At 52.6% G+C, this 16,090-nt stretch overlaps 2 protein-coding genes across 10 annotated transcripts in view; one reads left to right on the forward strand and one right to left on the reverse strand.

The window, feature by feature from the left end:
* Positions 1–16,090, reverse strand: part of Pheta1 (PH domain containing endocytic trafficking adaptor 1) — a 298,237-nt gene that overhangs the window by 225,894 nt on the left and 56,253 nt on the right. The gene's annotated exons all lie outside the window — the stretch shown is intronic.
* The window catches only part of Cux2 (cut like homeobox 2), a 175,583-nt gene that overhangs the window by 113,872 nt on the left and 45,621 nt on the right, over positions 1–16,090 (forward strand). For all 9 annotated transcript variants that reach the window (XM_075980078.1, XM_075980135.1, XM_075980088.1 and 6 more), the window contains one exon: positions 3,317–3,364. In XM_075980078.1, the coding sequence (XP_075836193.1) occupies positions 3,317–3,364 (48 nt within the window). The remainder of the gene's footprint in view (positions 1–3,316; positions 3,365–16,090) is intronic.

The raw sequence follows: 16,090 nt of genomic DNA on the forward strand, positions 1-16,090 counted from the left end.
CGTCAGTCTAAGCCCTGATCTTGGGTGAGATGGTGGTCATTTGATGACAAAGATAATTGGGCCTGAAGTCTGGATCATCTTCTGCCTGCCCTTAGGCCTGGAAGACGTAGCCAGGGCTCTGAAACCCACCCCTCACTGTCAACCAGTGCACCTGCCCCTCTCCTCTTCCATCAAGGTTCCAGATCCCAGTCTTGGTCCACAGATAGAAAGGCCCAGGGAAAACCCACTCCCTCTCCCCTAAGGAGCAGACCAGACTGGACATGTGTCTGTTCTTTTCTGAGGCTGAATGCGAGGATTTTATTTTCCCCCTGCTATCAGGACCCCTGTTGCTTCTCAAATTAAAAATATATATATATATAAATTAAGCTGGGTGGTGATGGTGCACACCTTTAATCCCAGCACTCAGGAGGCAGAGGCAGGCAGACCTCTGTGAATTCAAGGGCAGCCTGGTCTACAGAGCGAGTTCCAGGACAGCCAGAGCTGTTACACAAAGAAACCCTGTCTCAGAAAACAACCAAATAAAATAAAATTTAAAAAGTGGCAAGAATAAACAGCAAAATGGAGCCCTTAGATCCTGTGTCACTGACAGAGCTGAGACCCTCGCAGAGAGTACAGGCCACAGACTCAGGGCTAGGCCCAAGCTCCAGCCAGCAGCCGCTGTTTCTGTCAGTCCCTGTCTCGGCCTACCTGCTGGGGTGTGCTGGACCATGGAGGGCAGGTGGGGGCTGGCAGATGTCCCAGGAGCATGGTGGGAGGCTTCCAGGGACTCTTGTGGCTTTTGGTGGTAGAGGCAGACCTTGGGTGTGAGAGGCAGGGCACAGGGGCTGGGCCTTACCTGAAGCTGTCGAATCCCACCACCATGTCATAAGCAACTGTGGTTCTTCAGGGCAAGTTTTGGGATGAGGCTCAGCTAGAACTTGTTTCTAGGGTAAATCTAGGAGGCTGTGTGTGAAGAAGTGTGGGCCAAAGAGGCAGAGGCCTCAGACAGGGTCTCTTGCTGTCATGACTTCTTAACAAGCACAAGTGAGTCCTTTTGACGTGGGGGTCACACGTAGCTCAGGCTAGCCTCCAACTCCTCATACAGTTGAGAATGTCCCTGAATTTCTGATCTCTCTCCTCCATCCCCCAAGTGCTGGCTTACAGGTATGTGCTATTGCACCCCATTTGTGTAATGCGTGGAGCAGAACCTGGAGCCTTGTACACGCTAGGCAAGCACTCTGCAAACTGAGCCATATCCCCAGCCCACCCTTCTCTTTTATTAAATATCATAGTGTGGTCTATAAACAGAGATTTCTCCCCCTATCAAGAGTGCTTCTGGCCCTCCCATCTCTGGGAAGCATAGCTGGATCCATTGTTGGCCTTCATAGCCCCACACACCTTCTTTCTTCCTCTGGCCTTCAGACCAGCTGTCTCATGCTCTCTCCCCAGCATAGTGAACTCATCCTCAGCTGTCACTTCACACGGGAGCCCTCAGGTGAGGAGGGAAATCCAGGCCAGGTTTTCAGCCTGTGAGTTTGACTTACATAATCTTCAATGCTACATAATTATGCAATTACATAATTAGAAGGGATAAATTTCCACTCCTATTATAGTCATGGCTCTGGAAACTCTCATGTTGGGAGCTCATCCCTCCTGATGGGAGAGTCGTGATAACTTTATTTCAGAGCATCCTCTGGGGGTCCAGTCTGCCTACTGAATGTGTCCTGCCTAGCTCCCCTGGACTTACATACTCATTGGCAGGACTTGGTCCAGCATCCATCTACTTCCCCATCTCATGGCTCTCAGATGTGAACCCCTAAACTCATCTGAATATGGGGGTTTGAGAATGAAAAGAGCCTATGCAAAGCATCTTGTGACCTGGCCTCCACTTGCAGCTGAGTCACCTGCTTGCCATCTCACCTTGAGTAGCCCAGTCCCCGGTGGGCCTTGGTACCCCCCTTATAAAATCGGGCTTATGTTAAACTTTGTGTTAGCTCCCCATGCTTTCTCTGAGGCTTTTAGATCCACCCTGCTGCCCGAGGCTCAACCGCAGTCCCCAGTACCAGCCCCTTTAATCAGTGCTGTGGTAGGCAACCACCTCCTCTTGGTGGCTTCCTGCTTCTGTACACTAGGCTTGAGACTGTGACCTTGAGCCTTCTAAGTCTGCCGTTGCTCTGCCTGGCAACTTGGCTCCTGAAACCAAAGCCACAGGCACCGTCTGTGTGTCCCCTAAAAGCCCACCTTACATCCAGCCAGCAGCTACTCTGGGAAGACCCAGAGGCAGAAGTCAGTGTGGAGGACTAGCTGGGACCAGAACAGGAAGCTTGTCCAGGGGGAGAAGTAGCAGGGCGTGTCGCCATGGTTATGGGTTTCTCCATAACCTCCAGCCCTCCTCCTCCTGCTTCCATGCTGTTCATCCCACCTCTTTACTGTTCCCACAGGGTTTTCCTTGTGACTTTGACAGATTGTGGCAGGAGGAAGGATCCCCAGTGGATCCTGCGGTCCTCACAGGCTTCGGGGTTAGCACCTTGGGACACTCACCTCTGCTGAGTTCTGGGGGAGCCCCAGACACCACTCCTTGGGTCTGAGAAACGGGGACATTGGTGGGTAGAGCTGAGCCCTCCTGTGTGCTCAGATCATTGGTGAAGTTATTGGTCTGGTCCAGAACCACATGCCTAGAGATCATTCCATGCTCTGGTGAGGAAGGACAGACAGGAATAGTGGTGACTTTTGGTGAAATGCAGGGTGCAGGTTCATGGGAGATGGCAGTGTGGAAGAAGCAGCCAGTCCCATGTCACACCCGGAAGGACAAAGGGACTTCTTGGGGGGACTTTTTCCATCTAGCACTGAGAGTGGAGAATCAGGGCCAGCTCTTCAGCACCATCCTTCTGAACTAGGCCACAGGACCAACCATGCCATGCCCAAGAATGTCATGAGTACCATCATTGCAATATTCAGGAGGCTGAGGCAGGGGAATCTTGAGTTCAAACCAACCTGAGCTATATAGAAAGACCCCATCTCAAAATGTTAATAGCTAGGTGTGTAGCTCAGAGGTGGAATTCTTTGCTCCATCCCCAGTACCACCAAAAATAAAATAGGTGTGCATTTAGGAAATAGCCATCCTGCCTCCCTCTCCAGAATACCCAGTTCTGTGACATTGAGGACCTTAAAAAGCACTGCAGGGACAGAATCTAGTGTGCGTATGTATGCGTGCGTGCATGTGTGTGTGTTCCTTACAAAACCACAGTTCAGGTTCCACAGAGAACGATGGTGGGGGGTGCTGGGGTGGGCTGGGGAGCACCTGCACTGTACAGACCCTCCGTCATCTCTTTTTCAGGGAATCAGAGAGATGGTGGCTCCCGTGCTGAAGAGCTTCCAAGCCGAGGTAAGAGCCAGTAGCCAAGCGCTTGGGGAGATGGGGGCGACGTGCACTGGGCTTCCCTCCCTGCAGACTACCCCTCCCCAGGCTGAAATCTGAGGTCTGCTGCCCTGCTAAGGCATCCTTGTGGATAAGGCCCAGGGCCCTCCCAGAACATCCACCTCCCACCACTCTCTGGGTGAAGTCAGCCTTGCTCACGGCCTTTGTGGCCATCTGGCAGTGGCTGCCTCTACCCCATGACAGTCAAATGTACCATCTACGGCACTGGTACCGTCCCTTCGCCTGCCTGAGAAGATGCTGGGGTCGTGCTGGGCTGGGGAGGGGAGCCCATCTCTAATACCCCATGGGCAAGGATGTCCACTGAGCTCAGGTGGACCCAGAAAACCCTCCCACGGCCCCTGAGGTGAAGGGAGGGCTCCTGTTCGTTACCCACTCCTCAGCTCCTTAGCCATCTCTCCCTCAGAGCCACATAAGACGCAGGCCTCGGCTACAGGTACATGAATGTTGGTGTGGGCAGGATTCTAGATGCCTGAACCTCCATGTCCCTCTCTGTACCATGGGAATAGGGACTTGCAGTCCTCCTGTGTAGTTTTGGACATGGATAGTGAGAGAGACCGCAGGAAAGAGGGGGATACGCCCACCTGGCCCTCTGTCTCAGGGTCACAGGAATGTAGCTGGGGTTGGAACCCTGCCTCTACCACTTACTGGCTGTGTGTGTGACCTGAGGTGAGTTACTTGGCCTCTCTGCGCCTCTATGTCCTCCTCTGTCAAATTGGTGATCATTTTCTCTCTCAACAAGATTGAGGCTGAGGGGGATGCAAGGAAGTGTTTGAAATAGTGCCTTGGGTGTTCAAAGCCTGGAGACAGCTGGGAGTGGTGGCACACACCTATAATCCCAGCGCTTGGGAAAGTGGAGGCCATCCTGGCCTGCGAGGAAAGATGTTGTCTTCCCTCTGCCACAGAAGAAAGACTTGGACGTTAAAAGTGATGAGAAGATCTGAGGCACAGCCTCATGGGTAGTGGGCTTAGAATTTCAGCCCTGCTTCTTTAGCTGTGTGACCCTGGGGAGGACCCCTCTGAACCTCAACTCTCCTCCTGGGACACAAAAACAAGCCTGCAAATCCAAAGGAAGAGGAAGCTGCTGGGGGGCACATGGTACGGTGTGCAGACAGTTGTTCTGGGAATCTCTCTGGCCACGCACCCGCAGGACTTATCTTGACTGTGTTCCCAAGCCCCTGCCTGCCTCATGGTCACTGCATTAAAATACCATTGCTGTAGGTCCCGCCTCACCCCTATGGGGAGGGAAGTAGCTGTGGGGAGCCACCCCCACATACTCCATTACAAGATGGCGCCTGCATCCGGTAGCGCCAAACCGATAAAAAAGTTAGCGTGCCAAATCAAGGTCAGATCCATTCCTGCCTTCCAGTCCAGCAGCCTTGGTGTATGCAGAGTTGGGGGTCCCCTCACCCCAAATCCTTTTCCTGACTTATGGGAGGTGTGGTGGGGAGGAAGTGGACTCGGCCCGCCGTGAACCAAGGCTTCCTTGATTGCTCAAAGGGCAACTTAGGTCCCCCCCCCCATACACACACCTCCCAGGAATACATGCCAGCCAGGGAAGGTGGTTTCTGGGAACCAGCCTGAAATGGCCAAAGTTTGAAAATCCTCACGCGGAGAAAGGGAGCCAGCCCAAAAGCCCCACTAATTATAAAAGTTGCTTTTATGAAAGATAATTCAAAGCAGTAATTTAGCAAACATAATCAAGCCACGCAGATGGGGCCGCTGATGGATGGATTGCAACATGCAATTAGCGGCTCTCACAGTTACATGTCATTAACCCTCCACGCACAAAAATTATTTTCTCATTATTAGTTGAAAAGGTAAAATTAAGCTGACTAGACACTAAAGGAACAAACCACAATTAATTACCTTCATTTATTACAGTCATTATCTTAGAGTTATTTTTGCTTGGAGACAGAGAGATACAAACATCTAAATTAAAAGTTTTGTTTTTGCTAAATTTGAGGTGAGACAGTTCCAAGCGTTACACACACCAGCTTGCCCCCTAGACCTCAGGGCCACCCCAGCAGGCCCCTCTTGTGCAGTTTCCTCTTTGCAGGGTGGCCTGGGGGTGACAGAAGCCCTTTCAGTTTCTCTGGAGCAGAGCTGGTCACCTGAGCCTAAAGGGAACACAGCAGTTTGAGGACTGTCCCTGATGGACATATGTGACTTTGGCGAGTGATTTCCTGTGTCAGTCCGTGAGTTACTGAGTGCCAGGTGGCAGACGTGTCACTAGTGTGCAACATGGCAGGCATCGTGTACCTGAGCCTGCAGCCAACAGTGCCCTCCTTCTCCCTGGAACTGAGGAGCGCATGTGACCACCGCTGGTACCAGGAGACAGTTCTGGTGACTCCCCAGTGCTGAGGAGGTGGAGCCAAGGCTCTGGGGCTCACTGGCCAGCCTGGCCTGCTTGGTGAGTTCTAGGCTAGTGAGAGACCCTGTCAAAAGATGTGCAGCAGCTAGTTGTTCCCCGTTCCACATGCACACACAGATACATGTACTTACACACACACACACACACACACACACACACACACACACACACACACACACGTGCTCTCACCTGTAGCGTATTGAAAGCATCTGATGTCACCCTCGGGAGGGCTACATCCAGTCATGGCCTCTGCCCCTCTTGGCATGGGAGCAGCAGGCATTTTTGCAGTACACTCAAGGACTTCCCAGGGAAGACAAAGCACCTTCTCACATAGCCCTCTACAAATGTCTTTGGATGGTCCAATGTTTGTGTTATGCTCCCATGAGACTGGAGACGGCTCAGAGCTGTCCCTACCCCTGGGGAAGTCCTGCCACCTTGTTCAACCCGGGAGAAGTTGTCCAGAGCCAAAGGGGGCCTGGTGTGCTCTCCCTGAACTTGTACTGCCACAGCCCTTATCTATACACATATGCCCTGGAGTGCCCCCATCAAACCAGACATCTGTATCTCTTTGGGCCTGGGCCTGCTTTCACAAGAGACCAAGGTGGCTCTTAGCCTGCCTGGTGGTTCTACCTCCTGACATGTCCTGCCAGCCAGCACACTCCCTGTTGGGAGAAGCCAGGTCAAAAAGTGCTACCTAAAGAAGAAAGACCAAGAGCTGGTGGCTGAGCTCTGTTGACTGCAGGCTCAGCACCACCACCTGTGACCTAAGGCGTCAAGAAGAGCCCAGTCACGCTGCCAAACCATGAGCGATTTTGCTAAGGGATTGTTTAGGAGTGTGGCTAATTCTGAAGATAAAAGGAACAACCCCACTTTTTTCTTGACTGTGTGACCTTGAGCAAGAGTCACTTAACTTCTCTGGGTCCCTGCCCTTCCCCCTTCAAAAGATTTTGATTTATCTATATTTATTTGATGTGTGTGTGTGTGTGTGTGTGTGTGTGTGTGTGTGTGTGTGCCTATGCATTGCAGCACATGGGTGCTAACCAAGGGAGGATTTGCAGGCGTCATTTCTCCCCTTCTACCTTGTGTGTGCTAGAGACTTACCCTCTGGTCTCTGCTTTGAAATGAAGATCCAAATCATGACTGCCCCTGAGGCTCATGGGGAGCTCAATGCACTGATACTGATACAGGGAGAATATATGACAGAAGAGAGGCTGGCCATGCCCTTGTGCCTCCCACAAGTCCTGTGTGGGAGCAACTCACCCAGTTCCTCTGGTGAGCTAACTGAGGCTCAGCCATGGCCTATAAGACCTGACTCAGGCGGGGACAGCAACCAGTAAGGCCTCAATGGCTCAGCACTGCGAGCAAGGCACAGCCCAGATTGTGTGTACCCTTCTGTAGGTCTCAGCTGGCTCAGAGAGGGCAAAGCACTTGCCCAGGTCCTCACAGCCCTCCACCCATAGCCTTGAGGATGGGAAATACAAGCCTCAGTTTGGAGAGCTACCTGGGTTCCTCGACATCCAGGGGGACCAAGAGTTGCTGCGAAGGCCTAGCTGGTGAGCTCATAACGTACACGGAAGTGAGAGTTTAAATTGGGACTGAGTTATGTGATACTAAATTCTCAACAGACAGGAGTGTCACCTGCAGCACGAGGCAGGTGCTAACGGCCCACGCCCTCCCCGCTCCCTGCCCACCCTCTCTGGTGGTGTCGTCTTGAGGACCATCATGTCTCCTTGGCGGTCTTGCCGGCTGGAGGCGAGGTTCCCACTAACCCACACGTCCATCTGGATTTGCTGTCAGCCCACCAAAGCATCCTCGGGCTGTGATGCCGAGTTACAACCAAATTAAGAACCCTCAGCCATCCTCTTTGATTCGCTCTCTCTGCCTTATCAAGTAAATTATTAATGCTCCTGCCCCCCAGTTAAGCAGATACTTGCAGCCATTACGGGTCCTTCTCATTAGAAATAACATCATCTAAGGAAGGATATTGATTGATTTTTTTTTTTAATCTTGGAATCATGGACGTGAACCACATATTTACATGGCATTCCCTTTAACTAGAATTCTTGTGCTTTATTTTTATATTATTGATCCTTTTTTGACACGAATTGCTTTTTGGCCTTGTGTGCACGCTGTAAGCTTTCCACCCGGCAAAGGAACCGGCTGCGCCTAGCCACGAAGAGCAATGACTCTGGCCGCGTGGCAGGAACATTCCCGCACATTTAACAGCAATTAGTCTACCCTGCTGCCCAGACGTTCGTGTATGAAAATTTACAAGCCTTTTAATAGACTGAGCTCTGGGACCGGGTGGGCCTGGCGCCGGGCAGATGAGGCCACCGGGTGTACATCCATTGAGCTGCCGCCTCAGTCAGACAGAGGTGGGGGGGGAACTACTGGAAACACAGATCACTCACTTCAGCAGGGGTTGTGTGGCCCAACATACGGGCACACATTCTGCAGCTCAGTCGGTGCTTATTGAGCGCCTACTGTATGCCAGACGTGGAGCTAGGTGCTGGAAGTACACGAGAGTTCAGGTCCCTTCCACGCCTGGTGCCCAGGATGGAGCAGAGAGGGCATAAACCCAGGGTCATACAGACCTGAGTTCATGTGGTGGCCCTGCTTGTGACCAGGTTCCTGATTGAGCCTCAGTTTGCCTGGCTGTAGAATGGGGCATGCACAGCACCTGTAGCCCCGGGGAGACGAGGAAGAGTCACCAAAATAATGATGCTTGGGACCTGGTTATTCAGCCTGCTCCCCGCTGAATTCTACACACCTTCCCTGACTTTGCCAGAGCCTCACTGCAGGCTCCCCCGACTTCTCCCTGTTGCCCACAGTGGCTCTCAACACCCTTTCTCTTGTGAGGAGGCCCCTGCTTTTCACTAGGTCCACACAGACCTCACTCAGCAAACATTGACTTGGCACCTGCTGTATACCAGGGTGAGTGGCCAGCTACTGTGTGTATGTGTGAGCGTGCATGTGGAGAATCTCATTGGGACTGGCTAGCTGGGCTTGCCCCTTAGCCCAGGCTGGCCAGCAGGTACACAGCGAGCTCTACAGGGCCCAGCCTCCCCAGCACGGGGATTACAACTGTTTTCCTGGCTCTTTTTTTATTTTTACTTTTTAGAGGTGGGTTCTGGACATCAAACTGGGGTCCTCCTGCTGACAAGGAAGTACTTTACTGGCTGAGCCATCCCCTTGGTCCCTGAAGTTATGTTTCCTGTCCCTGCGGCACTATGGCCTTGTGGAAGAGAGGTGGACATTGGCCAGTGTTGTCCAGCAGTGCTCACTGAGGTTTGTGTAGCCTAAGTGGATAATGAAAGACTGAGCAGGCCCCTGGGGACCACACCGGGGACCCTAGGGATACTATGATGCAGTCTCCCTGGGTCAAACTTCCCATCGCTGTGACTGATAACCTGAGTAAAGCCATGGAGGAAGATTACTGGGGCTCAGGGTTTCAGAGGCCTCTGTCTGTGGCCCTGTGGCCCTGCCTTTCTGAACTGAGCCAACATTGTGCCGGAAGAGGATGGTGGAACAACTGCTCACCTCATGGCAGCCAGGAAGCAGAAAGACAGACAGAAAGTAGCAGGAATAAGCTACACCTTTCAGAGACCAGATAGCTGAGAGCCAGCCAATGGGTGAATCCACAGACTAGATCCCAGCCCTCCTCATCCAATCACGTCTCAAGGTCCTGCCTCTGAGCCATGCAGCACCAGCACTCTAGGTCTTCTGTTCGGAACCTAATGGGAGCTCAGCTCACGAGTGCAGGGCACGCGTGTACACATTGCACCCGTGATTGGCCTTTTGGCCCCATGTTCCTGGTGTACCCCGGAGCCCAACCGCCAGGCCTAGCCCCCAACCCGTCTGTTTCTGATGTGTAGCTGCGTGTCTTCTCTTATAGAGTGGGACTTGGGATTTGCAGTAGTTCAAGCTGAGGATTAGGGGAGGCACAGGGACTGAGGGGGCTTCATCCCAAGCACCCCTAAAAGCAAAGGAAGGCTAGGGTGAGAAGGTCTGAGATCGCAGTGGCCTTGACTACAGTGAAAGGGAACATGGCTCCAGAACGGATGGGTGATACGCTGCAGCCAGGGCCAAGTACATCACACCCCAAAGGCCCATTGCTAACACAGAGGCCTGGATCTAATGACCCCTGGGGTTATAGTCAGAATGGGGCCTGCACCTGGCCCTTAAGTGCAGGCACAGGAGTCAGGTCCTTCTTGCATTGGGGTTCCTCAGTAAGGGGAACACCAGACAGTCTCCCCAGATATATCATAACCCAACGTTCCTACAGCCCTAAGCAGCAGGAATAGGGTCCCGAGAAGCTGAGGAACCTACCCAAGGTCACACAGCCAGAAGAAAGGTCCTGGATCCCATCAACTCACCTCTGGCTTCAGTCTCCCATTCTGGGAAGTGGCTTCCCCACCTTTTTTATCCCTGCCAGTGGGGGTGGGAGGCTGACAGGATCACACTTGGTGAACTATAGGAGAATTCGGGGCTGAATTGCCCAACCTCGTGTGCCAGCTCCCCACTTTCTCTACCCAGGGCAGTCTTCCTAGGGCTTTAAAACTGGGTCCTGAGCCAGGTGGTGGTAGCACATGCCTCTAATCCCAGCACTGGGGAGCCAGGGGTAGGTGGATCCATGACGTGGGCTGAGCACCCTGTACCTCGGTTTACCCAGGTCTGCCTGTGCAGATGGCTCTGTGTGGACCTCTGTCTGTTCTGTGAGCTCAGAGAGGTCTCTGGACTGCTGTGGGCTTTGGTCCAGAAGGGCCCAGCTGGCATAGGGACACAGGTGTCATCCCAGTGCTCAGGATGCTGAGGAAGGAGGATCAGGAATTCAAGGCCAGTCTGGGCTACTTCAGCAGCTACTGCAGCATCAGGAGTCAAAGGGAGGAAAGACTCTCCCTGCCCCTCTCCTGAGTCCAAAGCTCATTAATCAGTTCAAGGTCAGCCTTGGCTACACAATAAGCTCAAAGCTAGCCTGGGCTATATGAGCCCCTGTCTAATAATGGTAATGATAATGATAATAATATAATAATAATAAAATATTTTTTGAGTTGTCTAAACGACTTCCCCAGCATCCAGAACCACTTGGGACAGAGAAAGGTGGTACTGCTGGACTTCTGAGTCTTTACGTATTCTGTTCCTTTGCCCCCAAAATACTTTTCCTTCCCCAACTCCACATGTAAATATCCATGTGTCCTGCAAATGTCCACCCAAATGGCCTCGGCATGAGATTCTGTGACCCTCTGCCCTGAGCACATGGTTCTTTTTTTTTCACCAGCTCCTGAAAAACCACATGATCAGACAGAACCCACCCCACACCCCATTACAACCCTCTGACAAGTCAGCAACTCCTCAGATGGAATTCAGTCCTCTTGGCACCCATCTGGGACTCTGCATCTGTCCCGCCCACCCTCTTTGCACCCTCCCCTTCCCTTTTAAAATACTTCTTGATCACCCATTCTCTGCCTCGGGGCCTTTGCACCTGCTCCACCTGCATTACTCCCACAGGCAAGACGTTCAGCCTGGGCACTGTGAGGTTCTGGGTCAGGTGTGAGGGTGTTTAGCAGCCTGACTAGGATGTCCCCACTAATCGCCCACAGCACCCCCCTCCATGACAGTTCTTCCTCAGAGACAGTTCATGCACCGCTAGGCTCCCCTGACACCTGCAACTCCTCCCGAGCTCTGGTCACATGTCACTCCTACAGGGAAACCTCTAAGACTCCTTGTCCCTTTCACAGAGCGTGGCACAGTTCTTCCCTGTGCCTGTATGCCTAGTTACCCAGATGCCGAAGACACACACACTGTAGACTCCTGTGCTCCCCAGGCCCTCATAGTCCCCACTCCGCAGGAGTGCATATTGATTGGCATGCGATTGGATTGGCAGATGCGGTTCTTGGTGTTTCTGTTCCAGGCAGCATTCTGAAAGGTCTGTGGTTCCGAGTTATTTCTCGTGACCCACCTAAGCTGGGGACTGTCATTGTCAACATTCTATAATACACAAAGGGTTAGTGACCTGCCCAGAGCCACACAGCTGCTTCTGATGGGCTGCTCTGCCATTTAACCATGATTTATTGAGCACTCACCATGTGCCAGATCCTAAGGATAAATTACAGAGTAGGAGAAACACAGCTCTAAGTTACATGTGTGTGCGCAACATACACACATAGTGTGCATGCATACATGCACACATGGAAAACGGCTCCTTTTTCAGGCAGAGATGCCCAGGCACTGAGTAGGGTCACACAGACAGCTGGTGGCACAGTCCTTTTCTTCTTCCGTGCCTTGTATGCTTCCCACTGCACACCCTGTCCACAGGGCAGGGACACTTTAACAGTCTAACCAGTCAATTATAATAATATTTTTCTCTCCAAATGTTTAAGGGGGGGTTGACGTGCTAAGGTATAGTCATGGCTCAGAGACCGAGCTGACATTAGTTATTAATTAGACCATTATGCATTCCACGGTGATAATTGCTTCGCTGTGGAGTCACCAAGCATGAAACGGACCGGCAAAGAGATGCAGTCTATCAATCCTTGGAGCCGCAGCGCAATGCGGCCGCTCACCTTGAGCCAGCACCTCAGCAGGAAACAAAAAGAAATTAATGGTGCCAGTGATAGGCGGTAGCAAGCCAGCCCCTTCCTCATCCCAGCCCCAGGAGGGCTCGCTGGCTGGTCCCAGGGACAGCATGGAAACAAAGTGAAAATGGCCATTTGTCTTGGGGACATTTTTTCCCGCCTCCGCCTTCCCATCTTGTCATTTGTGGGGAGACATTGTCACCAACTCCATCACTGCCCTTGGCCCGCCTGGGGAGGCCTCTCTGCTGGTGCTCTGCTTCCACCCAGGTTCCAGCCCTGCCCTCGGTGGATAGGTCCTGAGGCCTGGGGTGGAAGGTGTCCGTGGCAGAGTCCAATCTTAACACAGGAAACAGAGATCCCTGAGGGTGAGCATGTGCCCTGAGACCCATCCAGTGGCAGCTATCACGCTTAAGAGAGCATCCACCATGGTTAAACGCACCCATTGGTGTTTGGTGTCTTGGCGATTGGGTCTGTGCTGCCTGTTTTACAGGTGAAGGTTGGCTGGGATGGCTTCAGTTGGCCCCACAGCTGATGGTGTCGCTGGGATTTGAACCCAGGATCCTGAGGGGTGAGAAAGCAGAGGTGAGCTCGCAGAGGGCAGGACAAAGCATGCACAAGGCAAAGGCCTCCTGATGCCTCTGTCCAGGCCAGCTTCCTCAGCCTCCAGACACTTGTGGATGGACCAGGTTCACATCGACCAAGAAGCATCAATCATCCAAGTCTGAGCTCAGCCTCCCAACGTAACAGACACCCCTGGCTCAGCTTGAGGCCTGTGCAGCCCATCAGCTTCATCCAATCGGCTCCAGAACAGAAGTCAACCTCAGCGTAAACAAGGCGGCCCCTGTTACCTCAGGGAAATAAAGAGGAAGCCTGCAGAGCTGGCTCCCGGCCTCATATCGATTATGTCTGCCTGGCATAGAAGCTCCTGAACAATTGGATGATTGTCTCTGATGTAGTCCATCCTTGCCACACTGCTCCACCGCCTCCTTCCAGCCGCGTCCCAAAGCCATTAGGGGGGTCCCTCCCTGCAGGAAAGAAAGGAAGGAGACATTGTCTGCAAAGAGTGACAGGCACATTCTGTCTCAGAGACCTGAGAGCTGTCACCTGACCACCACAGAAACACTTGGACAGAGACAGTGGTTGGAGACAGCCACCCTGGTGGCTGTCAAGAGTGGCTCAGGCTTGTAGTCCCAGTGCAGGAGAAGGTTTGCTGTGATTACAAGGCCAGCCAGGGCCTGGAGAGATGGCTCAACTGTGACAAGCCTATGCTGCTTTTGCCGAGGACGTGGGCTCAGTTCCCAGCACCCACATGGCAGCTCACAACTGCCTGTAACTCCAGCTCCAGAGGATCTGACACCTCCTTCTGGCCTCTGCAAGTGCTGGGTTCACATACACGCACATACACACACACACGCACACACATGCACACACGGCCTCTTTGAAAGGCCCACATACCAAAGAGCTCTGGCCCACTGACCAAGTTCATTTCCAAACAAGATGGCTCAGGATACTGGATGAGGCCTCTTCACTTTCTCCTGTCTCAGCTTCTCCAACCCAGCCAGTTCCTCATCATCTCTGCTGTGTTCCTGGTGCGTTGGCACCTTGGCCTTCCTCTGCACCTTGTGGTAATTGGTCTCGGCAGCAGACTCTGCACAGTGGGAGGAAGGGACTTTCAGGTCTGAAGTCACCCTGTTAGCTACAAAGAAACCCTGCAATTGGGGCAACAGGAGGAACTGTTTTCCCTCACGGGCTTCCGTCTCTGGCTGGACACAAACTTCCTTTCAGCAAATATTTATTGGGCTTCTCCGACATGCCAGATGCCGTCCTGGGCACTGAGCGAAACATTCCCTCTGGCTGTGCCGTGTTGCCTGCTGTCTGTAGAGGCCCTGCTCACCCTGATGCTGGGCCACCCTCTGTCTGTTCCTCACCCCATCAATTCAAACCAGATATTGAACTATTCCTTTATTCCTTTGATTTGGCAGGGTCTGATGTAGCCCAGGTTAGTCTTAAATTCCTAATCCTCCTGTCTCCACTTCCTGAGTCCGCGGATCACAGTGTCACGACAGCCAATAAGCAATGGAAAACCTTCTCTGTGGGGCAGCTGTGTGTAAGCAAATCACAGACTGTGGGCTAAATTCTGAGCTCACTGCCTGCCCTCGTAGAGAAAGATTTAATAGAATACAGCCTCCTTTACATATGCCCATCGTTTTTGTAGGAACAGGGAGGAGCTCAGCGGCCGCCATAGAGACCAATGTATATGGTTAAAGCGCTGAAAATATTTATTCTGGCTAGAGCTGGGCACCTCTGCTGTGCCCCCATTGGGCTGAGGTCCCCTCAGGGCTTCCTCCAGCCGCTCGCCAGAGACCTTCCAAAGGACACGGCTATATTTAAAAGCCTGGGAAGGACAGCACTTTGATGGCATTTGCGTGGCCGCTGTTCCTTAAAGGGCACACATGTTCCTTTAGCTTCTCTTTTCTGGGCTGGCATTTTGGAGAACGTGCCAGAATGGAATTGAGAGGAGAAAGCACTGCACTGCTACTGGGGACCCCCCTCACCCTCTCCCCACGCCAGCTTTCCAAGGCAAGGCCATGGCGCATGTAGCTGAGAGAGCTTGAGTTCACTCAGCTAGTGTGGGCCAGCAGGTGTGATAGGGAACCCACGAGGAACAGCCCAAGGCCAGAGGGCACCTGTGACCCAGCGTCTCTGGCTCTGTGCCCTCACCTTGGCTCTAGGTTCTGGCGACTTCTACCTCTCAGGTGCCCTTTGGCTCTAACTCACCCTTGTGGCCCTTTGGCCATGCCTTGGCCCACATTACCTTATAGGTAAGAGTAGCGGCCCGTGGCAGGGCTCCAGGGTGAGCACTTGTCTACCATGCCCAGAGGCCCTGGGTTGCGTTCTTAGCACTGCCAGACAACAAGAAACAGCAGATAAAACCTGTCCTTTAACTGTTAGTCTGGGGGGACACCTGCCGAGCCTTGGCATCACCTCACTGCAAGTGGGGAAACTGAGGTACCAGGAAACCACACTGCTGGAGTTGTGTTGGACACTAGCATCCAAACACCGAGGAGGAGTCGCCCCCAGAGACCACCTCACACACCACAGCCGATGCAAAAGCATGAAGATTTTATTAATTCTGTCACTACAGGGTCCCTCAGCATTCGGGAAGCCGAGAGACCTCGAATAGCGGGTACAGTCTACTTTTAAAGGGGCCACAGAAGCAAGGGGTTGTTCTTTGACTATTCTGATTGGCTTATTCGAAAGGGCTATTACCAATAATTGACTGGAGAGCTGTTGCCAGATCAGATGAGATAAAAGGTCATTTTGACCCCGTTTCCCAGGGGACCGAACCAAAACATACATATATGGGTAATTGTTCAGGAACTGAGTATGTACGAGTGTAGCTGTTAGGTCCTTGGTTCCCAGGGGAGGAGGGGAAGCACTATGGCACGGAGGCTGAGAGGACTCAGAATTGTCAGAAATGGCTTCAGGATTTTCTTAAAGTCTTTCAGTTGGGGTTTAGGTCTCAGTAGCTCAGACCTGACTCCAAAGCCCACTTTCTTCCAGCCCTTACTTGAATCATCACACTTGTATTAAGCACCAGCTGCATGCATGCCCTGTGCTTGCTCCTGGCCTCCCGCCTGGCCCTGACTGGCCTCAGAGCCAGTCACCCTTCCACCTCATCAGGACTTGGCTTCCAGAGTCATCTGGGGGCCCAGAGGGATGGGT

Source organism: Microtus pennsylvanicus, chromosome 1, assembly GCF_037038515.1.
Source record: "Microtus pennsylvanicus isolate mMicPen1 chromosome 1, mMicPen1.hap1, whole genome shotgun sequence".
Taxonomy (NCBI): Eukaryota; Metazoa; Chordata; class Mammalia; order Rodentia; family Cricetidae; genus Microtus; species Microtus pennsylvanicus.